At 42.1% G+C, this 12,324-nt stretch overlaps 1 protein-coding gene across 2 annotated transcripts in view; it reads right to left on the bottom strand.

Moving 5' to 3' along the window:
* Positions 1-12,324, bottom strand: part of LOC115014490 (A disintegrin and metalloproteinase with thrombospondin motifs 2-like) — a 106,178-nt gene that overhangs the window by 50,188 nt on the left and 43,666 nt on the right. For both annotated transcript variants that reach the window (XM_029441382.1, XM_029441383.1), the window contains exon 3: positions 9,589-9,766. In XM_029441382.1, the coding sequence (XP_029297242.1) occupies positions 9,589-9,766 (178 nt within the window). The remainder of the gene's footprint in view (positions 1-9,588; positions 9,767-12,324) is intronic.

Here is a 12,324-nt window from a genome sequence, read left to right as displayed (position 1 = left end):
CAAAGAGCACGGCAATGAAGACATGTCAGCATGCTGTCTTTAATAGTCTCAGCGTGATTGTGACCACAGCTGCAGAGGACACGTTCCATAAAAGCAAAGGGCTTTCACAGTCACTTTCAACTGACTGTGTAAACCAGTCGCTCAATTATATCTATTACACACGCACATCATCCCACAGTGGAACAAAGTGAATACTGACGACCCCTTCTGTCTGGCTGTCCCAGCAAAGTAAAACTAACACTTCAAATCGACACTGATCTAATTTATGTAGCTACTGATGTGGTTATTATGAGATTATCAGCATTGCATTACCAAAACTAGCATTATCGAACACGTTTTGTGTAATGTAATGCCAGAGAGATCACACTTTTGATCAACATAGCAAGGAAACATTTATATGGAACGAATATGAAAACTGTTCACAGTCAATATATTTCATAGCCATTCCTGACAACGAAAGCATAACTAATATCCTCGACTAAATAAAGCGTTTTAATAAACCTTTTCTCCTTGCTCTGCCTGAGCAATGCCTGAGGAACATTTTCTTTTCTGTGGCCGGTATTTTTTGATCAAGCTCGGCCTCTGCATTCTTTTTATGATTAATATTTTCATGGCTGTTTCAGAAACTTAAATACTTGAATTATTGTCTTTGTAAAAAGAAAACACGCAGGACAAATTGATTTAGAAAATAAATAAATACTATTTAACCCTGTCTTTACTATCAACATCCTGCACTTTGAATGTCACACTGTGACAACTTTGCATGTGTGTGTACCCACATGCACATGCACACATATTCTACAAGCCACACATTTCTCTCCAGAAATGTGTAATTCTGATATACTGTATATCTTTGACTGAGACTGAGTTGTCTAATTTAACTGTAGATAACCATAAACACTTCAAATAGAAAAACAGACACACGCTGCCTTGGCCTTGTAATCTTACTGTACGTATTTCTTCAAACTGAAATCCGGCCGGTAGTGGTCTAATATTTCATTTTGCAGTTAAATTAAGGATGATTTGCTATAATAAATTATACAGATTGTAAATTAAATTGCTATGCATTTTATTAAATTTCAATTAATTAAAGTATTCAATATTGGATGAAAGGCCTCCGAACCACCCGAGCGTAACTAAACATGTTGCCGCAGCCACAATATACAGTGTTTGAACAGAGCCTGCGAGACGAAGAAAACACAAGAAGAAGAAAGTAATGTTCGATTATTGTAGCATTGGAAAATAAAGACGAATAACCCAGCCGGCAGTTTGCCTCCGACCATCAGACTGTGTCAGACTGCTGTAATTGCTCCATACAAGCACACACCATTAAAAAGGTCAGGGATCAACAGCGTACGGACAACCACAACATGACCCATCTGGATCTGACAGTCACTCCGGTTCATTGGGTGCAGTAAACAGATTGACAAATATGTATTTTCAGCTCCTGCTAAGCTCTGAGAGGGCCTTGTTTTCTCCTCCCTCTCCTCATCCTCTGATCTCTGCAGCCATTCTCCACTTTTATTCGAGCTAAATCTGAACACATCAGACTAATGCTACAAGACGTATCAGGCATCTGAGTGGGAGCAAGGACAATGAAGATGATTGCATTTTCTCGTTCCCTCCCCCCCCCTCTCTCTCTCATGTGTTGTGATCCAACAGTTCTTCATCACATTTAAAATAAAAAATGTATTTATATGTTTATTTATAAGGGACAAGTACAGAGAAACATTGACAGTTGCAGAAGCAGTGTTTAATGTACTGTACACGTGTAAAGCTCATTTCCAACACCCTTAATGGACATTGAGAGTTCAAGTTATTATTAAAATGACATGTTATAGCAACATTTTGTGACAACATAAAAAACTAACAGTATAATAAAACAAACAAAACCGAATGCACAACATTTAAAGCATTGACTCAACATGCAATAAACATCTATAACCTGTCCTCCCCATGTGTACCTACTGTCTGAGCCATAAATGAGTCTGAACTTGATGCTCTTGGCTAGTATTATAGACAATACTGAATGAAGAAGCACAAAGCTGTGTTTTATTCAATTAAACTTCCCTCGGGTGCGCAGCGGCAAATGAACTGTAGCCTAACAAACTCCCACCACCACACATCACTCTGCTAATCAGACAGCAGCCATGAGGCGCATACACTTTGATAATTTTATTCTCACTGCATGGATGTCTGAGCATTATTGCCATCGTGCACACAAAAGCAACACATTCTGCCGTTGTTTGTGAATGTTAAAAATGATTTGCTGCTGTTTTCGACTGCATCACATGATCAGCAGGTGGAGTTTGCTTTATTGTCATTGGGATTAATCTGTTGACATGACACATGAGTACCTGTGTACATTGAGTTACTAAGTCCAACGCCAAGAATAAACACTTATAATAAATAATAAACACGCATCATTTATAAGCCAATACAGTCAAAAAGGGCTATGGATGAACAGCTACTGAGCTTACAAGTCAACACATCCATCTCCATGACAACTGATGAAGATCATGTGATATAGTTGAAGGTTTTTATTGTTTTCATGTTTTTGGTCAACTGCTCACAAGCTACACATTTATCATAGCAATATAGATTATATAGAGAGAGACACACACACACACACACACACACACACACACACACACACACACACACACACACACACACACACACACACACAATGAGAGAATGAGGAAAGTGCTGTAATAGCAGTGAATGTATTTGGGTCTCCAGAGCGATGTAAAGCTTCATTCACACGAGAGGCTCCATTAACCTCTGTGCTCTCAGCTGCCATAGTATTACATCCTCTTTACACACACATAACTACATTAACGGTGTTTCAGTGAGTGATTGGTCATGCGCTTTAACTTTAGAAAACAATGTCAAATTTTCCTGCTCAAGCGTGCACATCAAGGAAGCTTATTCAGTGGCTCCCACTCTTCTCTGAGGACTGTGACAGTAGTGGGAGGAAGGAAGTCACACGCCATCTCATCTTCCATGAGCTTCTGTCCCTTAGGTTGGCTGGTTACATAACTGATGCTAACATAGAACACTGGCCACCTCCAGGGAGGTCTGTTGCACGTAATTGCAGTCCCACAGTTGTACCTGCTGCTGTGTGCGAGCCCTGCATTTAAGTCTGCATATATGAAAATTAAAATTCTATGATAGCATGTATTATATTATCATTGCACATTCATAGTCCAGCTACAGCATGCACACATACATTACTCATAGACTCTAAATACGAATTGTACTACTTTCTGTACTACTGTTTTTTTAAGCAGTTAAATAAACTCTGAATGTATGACCATATGATCTAATTATAAAGCCTGCATAGCTTCATAGGTTGATGTAAAAAAAACAAAGAGTGCATAATAAATCAAATAAATGCAATTTTATTTGTGGGAGAATTTTGTTTTTCTACCTCAAAAGGGGAACCGACCCCAGCTTGGGACCAACGCTTTGCTTCTCACAACCTTTGCCCTGAAACTAAGTCATCCAAAATGATCATTGTTCATCATAAATATAAAAATACAAGGACACACACATAGCTATGTAGCAGGATTTTGTCATCAAGAGTCAGGTATTGAAAATATGAAAACCACATCAGAGGCAGCACCCAGGCTCAGCGATAATCTTGTCAAAACACTATGATCACCGTGATTATAGTGACTCTCTCTCAATCACTATGGCTCTAATAACCCCTTCATCCCTCCAAGGCTTCCCTTCTTCACAGGAGCAGAGGTCGGCAGCACCCTGCTATTATCCCAGGAGTCCTGCTCTGTTTAAAGGCAGCGCTGTGGCACAGTGAGTGATGGCTCAATAGAGGGCCTGCTGGGAGCTTACTAGCAGGTAAGGAGTCAGATGTGCCAGAGGGAGAACACACACAGAGTGACGCGATGCTGGCACATGGACAAATACACACGTACACACCGGTGGACACACAAACGCTGTCACTCATGAGTGAAACAGGCAAGGAATAAAACCTGCAAATGCACAGGGATGCACACATACATGCCTGAATGCATGACTGTACACACACACACACACACACACACACACACACACACACACATGGTGAGTGTGGTAAAAAGCCAGTCGTGCTCTCTCGGGATAGAGCCAGTGACCACAGAGAGGGAGAGAGGAAGCAGCTGGCCGCTGAAATGCTTCCCCTCCTAACACTGTAATTTCCTCCCAGAGGCACACCTGGGCCGGCACTCATTCCCACATATATACTGTATCAGTGTGAGTGTGTGTGTGTGTGTGTGTGTGTGTGTGTGTGTGTGTGTGTGTGTGTGTGTGTGTGTGTGTGTGTGTGTGTGTGTGTGTGTGTGTGTATCTGCTGGGCTGTATGCACTCATGCAGGTATGCACTAATGCACACTGCTGATCTAAAGGGGATCGCTACTGCCCAATATAACACCCATATTATTATATGGCATTACACATTATTACATACATAAACCACATGTTCCGTATATAATGCAAGCTGTGAAACTTAATGTGGCGCCGCCGTTCTGCTGACCTGGAATCAGTGGAAAGTGCAATGTGGCCTTGCTATAGAGAGTTTCATTTGATGGATACAAAAACAAGTCAACATTTTTAGAAGGTTTCTGGAAGGGGCATTAAATCAAACAGATGTTTTTAATAAAATAAACACACATTTTGAATCAGTACAACACAATGTAAAATGAAAGCATTGTGGTTAGAGAGTAGAGTTTGATACTTGAATAAACCTTTCTCACACTGGTCTTAAGTGAACCATTTCCAATGAACACCTTCCTTTCCTGAATATAGTATACTTACATTTTGGACAACCCATATTTATCCACGCTAAAATGGTTCACTTAAGTTTATGTTTCCAAATTCTAGAGAGCTTTGGGGGTTTTTTTTGTGCCAAAAATGCTCAGCCTCAGACAAGCCTTGGCAGATGGCATTGTTTACATAGGCTATATACGGCAAAGGAATTTCCCCTTTAAAACTACTGGTTTTAAACCATGAAGCAGCAGCCGAAAGACACTCAGGACAGGAGGCTCCTGATTTCATTCATACTAGGGCTTAGACAGCCAATGTTGCTTTGGGGCAAATGGGAAGACTGTGCTGGAATGGGAATATGTTGCTTTAGGGAACTTGGCCAGGTAATAAAAATTGAAAGAGTTAGTTACATTATCTTAATCACTTTATTTGGAGGTAAAACGAAAAGTGAGCACACCTGACAAGTCAGTAATCATCCCTCAATGCGTAGGATAACTGCACAACTACGGCAATATGTCAAAACTGAACTAGATGTTTACAACTAAAATCTTTAGTAATAACTTTGAACTGCGTTGTATGAAACTGGAATTTCCCCTAAAAGTTGTCCACATGCATCTACTGCTTGCGGTAGATGCAGGTCCAAAGCAAAGGGTTTAGAGAATGTTCTTAGCACAATCTCTTAAATAAGCCTCATAAGGACGTCAGGAGAATGTCACCTTTACGGAGGTTTTCAGGAGGCTATTTGGGATTTCAACAAGAGCCACGATGTACTGCACAGAGTCTGCTGGGACCTCCTGTTACATACCGAAGATGAGTTCAGGACATTTATGAGCTATGTGTGTGTGCGTGTGTGCTCACATCTCTAAGTGCTTAGTCACAAGTCTCCTCTTAAAACCCTTGCACCATATGACTATCCTTGTGTCACACCAGCAGAGACGGAGCAAGGGGGAGAAAGAAGGAGGGAGTAGAGTGAGAGACAGAGAGAGAGAGAGTTGGATCTCAAGGGAGCGTCCTTCATTTTTAAAATGCGAGAGACAGACATTAAGCTACAGTGACTAGCACCACTGGCCCCTGTCTGACCCACTCCAATTTCCTCTCCGCTCAGGCCGAAACCGACGCATCATTGTATTGTTGCTGTGCAAAGACAACACAACCGACACAACAACAGTGACCTAACAACAGCTCACATCAATAATGAGGCACAAAACATACAAGAACCGCACAGAATAGCAGCGTATGAAGGGTAAAACAAATGCTGGCTTTGTGCAGATGCATGGGGTCCTGTTTGTGTAGTTGCCTCAGTCCTCCGCCCAGTGTCAGTCCACTAGCTAATTGCGATCACTTTGCCCCAGACACTGCAGGGAGCCTGTCTGCCTTGAGAACAATACAGATCTCTGAAATGTCAATGAAAACCATTCAGCTGCAAAGGACTTCATTTTGTAACACTATTCTATAACCTACTGTGAGTGTGTGCGTGAGCTGAATGATAGTTACCATGCTACCAGAATATAACATACAACAGTCTAACAAGTTGCTTCTGTAATGCCGTAACTAGACAAGAAAAAAGTAAGAAAAATGTATGTGGGAGTTTAGTCCAGACAGCAGACTAGGTGAGGGGGATTATGGGAAAAAGCCCTCTGGTAGTCCATCTGTTTGGGCATGTCTCAGTGCCCAGGACACAACACTGCACTGGCACGCATACACGTGCTTGTATACAAAGCAACACACCCACACAGGAAGTCCAGTCCCGCTAGACAACATACCAAACCCCACCCTCACTGTCCAGCCTCAGAAACAACAAAACACGTCGAAGAGAAAACATCAACACGAGAGTTTGTTTGGAGTAAAAGTAAAGAGAAGCTAAAACCCAGGAAATTGGCAGAGCAGAAAGACATTGATCAAAACCACAGATAAATAAAAGAAGTAGATCAAATTAAATTGTAAGGGGCGAAGACAAGACAGATTGAAGGATGGAGCTCCGTCCACCCAGCAACAAATGAATAGCAATCCTTCATTTTCTATTGCCGCTGCGATTAATTGACGAATGTGCCACATTAATAATAAAGCTTGCTCTCTCAACTTAGGACATGAATTCACACCTCCTCAGCTTATGGAGTAAGAAGCCGATCAATCTCGCTCCTTCTTCATCTCTCTTTCTCTCCTTCTTGAGCTCCTCTATTACCTTGCTAAATATAACTTCCTTCTCTCCGTCTTTGGCCAGGAAATGAGTCCAACATTCAATAACTGGCTGTGAATTAAGCATGCTTGGCGAAGGAGATCTCCAGAAATGATTGATTGATTATTAATTAAATCGTTAATGTCCCTGATTGATCTACAGGGGGGTATGATTGTCTGAGAAACAGAATATGAGGGAATAAAGGAGGAGAGGATTCAGTTTAAACCGTGAAAGACGGGTAAAGGCAGCAGGATCTACAATGTGCTTCCTATGTTTCCATGATATTACAGTGAACCTGTGTTTACATAATGTCGTGGTCTGGAATAGAGAAAAAGGAAAAAGAGAAGAGAAAAATAAGAGAAAGATGCACATCAAATGCTACTGGGAGCAGCACATGCCTGCTTGTCTGTCTGTGTGTCAGTCTGTCTGTCTGCTTGGCCTTGAAAATCCCAGCACTCAAAGCCAGACGACCACAGAACTCATGCCCACGCCATACATGCACGCACACAGACACACACACTGTGGCCTGTTCTATCCTACGCTATTGATCTGCACCCCACTCTTCATTAGAAGGAAAGATTCAAAGGCAACAAGGAGCAGTGAGACGTGTTGTGTGTGTGTCTGCGTGCCTGTGTGCATCCAGCACATATGTGTGTTCAGAAGTGTAAATGTATGATCAAGGGAGTTGTGTAAGCTGCGTGTGGTTACATCCTCTGTGTGTGTGTGTGTGTGTGTGTGTGTGTGTGTGTGTGTGTGTGTGTGTGTGTGTGTGTGTGTGACTCTCCCTATAGGTTTTTTCAGCGTGTGCATGCTCGCGCTCACATGTGTGGATGTACTGCCAGGTATCAGTAACAGTGGGAGCAGATCTGTGTTACTCTAATGCAGTCTGTCCTCACTGGGTGTTCCTATGGAAACTCTCTCTCTGTATATTATTAGACATTCTTGAGTCAACTGCTCAGAATAGGAAGACACAGATCTCATCTATATACACTCGTTATAAAGCCCTTTCGTGTCACTCCTGTACAACATGGGAAACTTGATTCTATGAGAATATTTTTGCTTTGGTGATTAGTTGAGACACAGGTCAGGGTCACAATTGATTGACCTGTTGGCATCAGATCAATCACAGTGATTGAGCAGCCACTTGTACTGACACAAGCCTGAGGAATGCATTGAAGTAATATTTTTCCAAACAACCCAAGTTCTTAAACCCCTGACGGTACAGCTGACGATATTAAATATCCAATTCTTCGGGGAATTTTCCTTTTTTTTCCTATTTCTGTTTGTTCAACAATTAGATGTGCACCTTTTCAAACACTACTCATGTACCCAAGAGACCAGTATTTTTTTAAAGTGAACTGAATAAGAAGCAGAATTCTTTCTCACAACAAATCCATCAAACTATTTCAACAAAACACTAAATATCATTTATAAGAAATGCACCAATATCTTAGATCGGCAAGTCTTAGAGCAGATACTGAATACACTGTGTGCTCCAGGTTTCTTGCTATGAGCTAATACTTTGACTATGTCCTCTCAAAAGAATGCACATTTCTATGGCTGCCATTGATTAAATTAAATTAAGTTAAATGTTGTCTTAGTTATTAGGTGTTGCAGAGGTCATGTGTGTTGACATGGCTCTTCTACTTCCCTATTGTTCATCCACAATAAATGCTTGAGCCAGGCTAATACAACGTTGAAACACATGTGTTTTTAATATTCTTTTGCACACACTTCTTAGTGTAAAGCACTACTGAAATAGAGCAGCATCAGAAACATTACACTTACACATGTCCTTTGATATAAAATAACATTCTCAACTTCCAAATGAATAATACATTTCAGCTAAAAGAAAGTCATTTCACAGTAATACAAGATAAATAGCTGAATTATTATGATGAAAATATAATTTTGCTTGCGTGATAATGTTCAAACCTTGGGTATTAAAGCCGATTTGAATAAATATTTGTCTTCCTTCCCTCTTATCCCAGAGCCGACACGCTCTGTCAAACTATAAGTATTATGCTTCCTCTAAAATAATAGCCGTACTTGTTGTTTCACTTCATTTATTTCATCTCTAGAGTGGAAAATGGAGGCAGACACGATGAGAAACCAAAGACTTGAGTGCCAGCTGTTAATTGTTGAGGCAGTCAAGGCAGCGTAGAACTCTATTAGAAGATACACAGGGTGCTACCTTACCAATCAAACACGTGCGTCTCCATATGTCACTCCTTTCTCACTGGAAGAATTGTGCAGTGACAAGAGGATGCGTTTGAGTGTGAGTAGGTGTAATCTTTTTGACAGCAGGGTACGCTCACGCTTTGACTCGCTGTCTTTGCATACAATAGTTTGATATGATTAAATAAGCAGGTGTGTATGAGGGATGAATGGTTAAAGAGAACTAGTTTATATCAGGGGAGTATAATCTGTGTAGTGTTTGAGGATGTGCTGCAGAGAACATTAACGATAAAAGAAAAAGTGAGGAGAAATATGTATGTAGGTTTCAAATGTAGGGTGAGTGAACAGGGACTTAGCTGTCATTAAATCATTCCCACGTGTCAGGTAAAGATGGAGTTAAATAGAGCACAGAGTTGAAGTGTGCGGCATTCAGTGAAGGGTGTGTAAAAGTGGAGGATGCCACAGACTGACCTCTGGAGTGGTAGTCTGCCGTCGTGCTGCTGATGGGCGCTTTCTTTACGGCTGAGGAGCGATAGACGATGTGTGTCCTTCCCCCCTCCTCCTCCTCCTCCTCCTCTTCTATCACTCCTTCGCCCCTCTCCACCGGCTCGATAAAAAACTCCTCTTGCTCCATCCTGATCATACCAGCCTGAAAGAGAGTGTGGAGAATTAATTGGATGACATGAATAATCGTAGGTGAACTCTGACATCATGTTAATGCGTGTCAGTCCCTCATATGAACACATAACACCGAGCTTGTTTGCCTCTCCCTCTCTTCTCCAGCCATCCTTCACATCCTCTCTTGCCCTGACAGTTTGAAGACAGAAATAGCCCTTGTCTTTACTTTACTGCTGTGTTATGGGCATGCTGGGAGAAAAGAGAAGTGGAGGGATTGGCAGTAATCCCTCCTGGGGACCTGCAGAGGTCCAGAGTGACACCTGGCATCTAAAATGGCCAACACAAGAGCAGGAGATGAGACTGTCCCACTCCCATCCTGGACTAACACATTCTGTCAGGTAATTCCCCACGTCCGCCTTACAAACACACACTCACACAAACACACATTGAGACGTGCACAAACGCAAACTCACAGGGAGAGAGTGAGGCGGGGAAGTGAGGGAAGAGACTGTGAAAGAGATGGAGAGAAGTTAAGAAGCGTGCATACAGAACACGCACACGAAAAGGAGTTGAGTGCACATAAACGGGGAAAACAGGCACTGGGAAAATTGCCCGTCACTCTCTCTTATTCCATCTGTCTGTTTAAGACAACTGGTAATTACCAAGGCAACGCACTGCTGTAGAGGAAAGCCATGGGGGAGAACACACAGAGAGGATGGAGAGGCTTTGGAGAGGAAGAGCGCAAAAGAAAAAGAGCGATGAAGGAAGAAGAGACAACATCGATGCGATCAGCGCTTGTCTGCTTCTCCCTCCGCTCTGACAAGAGAACGAAGGGATGATGAGCGAGTTGAAGAGTGATGAAAAGCTGCGTATGCACAGAGTTTTGATGAAAGACACAGTAATGCCACCCCGGGCACAATGATATGTGTCATTACAGCGGTGTTAGTATCTATACATATATATCACACGTAAACTACAACCTGAATTAATATGGATTTTTAAGTGACAGACATGTACTGTACATAATGACAGTCATGCTTTCAAACGCTATAAACATATTTCAGGGATGGAAATAGAGTGCAATATTCATCATGCTACTACCTCCGTCTACCATGCATAATCTCCACCTATTGTCTCTGTAGCGCTTTAATGAAGTGTTTCCAATTTCTATCCTGTTAGTGTTTTTGTTTTTCTATTTGTGTGTGTCTGTGTGTTTTTCTTTCTAACTGCTGCCGTTGTGTTGTCAAAGTGGTGAAGATGTTTTATCATTTGCTTGTCTTGTCTATTCGTGCATGTTTTCTTTAAGTTACAGTGAGTTGAGCTGTTTCGGCCGCCTATAAATAAAGTTAATTTGACTTCACATGAATAGAATAGAGAGAACCGATTCTGTATACAATGTGCATTCTGCCTTTAAGAGCCCATGAAGTTATCATCTATAGTCCACATGGAGCCTGAAGCTAACAAATATGAGGTCTTAATTTATAAGAGCACCTATACTCTCACTATATCATACTACTTATTGAGTCCTTTGAGCTCTAAGGGAATATAAGAACTTGTATGCTCCTTGAATTCCTTAGAGAGGCTGATTTGAAAGGAAATGGATATTAACAGAAGTGGCCCCTCAGAAATAAAAAGGTGCTCTTTTTCTTGCCTTCATGCCTCGTCCTCTCCTATTCCTCTCTCCCTCTCTATCTGCCTGTCAGTCTGATGCTTTGGTCCCAGAAGGATGTCGACAAGCCACTGACCTGCCCTCTCTCTCTCCCCCTCCCTCTCTCCCCCATTTCCCCCCTCTTTCTCCCTCCACCTCTCTCTCCCTTCTCATCCCTCCATTTCCCCGAGCCGTGGTGCGGCATTCCGATCGGAGCTGATGGATCTGCGATGGTGCATGCATTCCCACTCCAGAATACCAAGCAGTAGGGAGAGGAGAGCTGTGTCAAAGAAAAAAGATGACATGTGGGACTAAGAGACAAGGTTGGATCGATCAGAGCCGGCCTAGTGGGGGCGGAGGGTTAGAGAGAGGGGAAGGTGTGAGGGGGGGGAAGAACCGGACATGTACTTTGAAAAGCCGAAGTGTATGAAGCATCAAAGCGTCTGCACACATTTCCATAGTGAGAAGCATTGTCTTCATCTCCTCTAAAGCAGGAGCAGCCAAGTCCTAGTGGAGGGGGTTACAGGGAGGCTTGTCCAAACACTGTGTCCAGAACCACTGAGAGAAATTCAGATTCATCGGAAGTACACAAGCAGCCTTAATGTGGTTTATTCAAAAACAGGGTTAAGGGTCAAGAAGATAAGCTACACGTAAAGATCAGCCGGGAAGTGTAATGCAAAATGATCTGGTTGGAGTGGCTGGAATCATTTTTTAACCTGTACCTGAACTAACCAAATAATAAAGAATAAACTGTAGTTGAACACTAACTCTGAAAAACTAAACAAAACAAGTCTAACTACTGTGGAAGACGTGGAAAACTTCTCTTGGACTTTTAAGACAGCCGCTAACTCCAGCTCGTTATTTTCCCATCTACTGTCAAGTCAAGCTTTCCATAGCTCCAGGCATTGAGATGACAGCACCTGGGCAACATCAGTCAAGCC

This window comes from Cottoperca gobio, chromosome 10 (genome assembly GCF_900634415.1).
Source record: "Cottoperca gobio chromosome 10, fCotGob3.1, whole genome shotgun sequence".
NCBI classification, from domain to species: Eukaryota; Metazoa; Chordata; class Actinopteri; order Perciformes; family Bovichtidae; genus Cottoperca; species Cottoperca gobio.
Note: the sequence above shows the minus strand (reverse complement) of the source record. Positions and strands in the feature narration are given on the sequence as shown.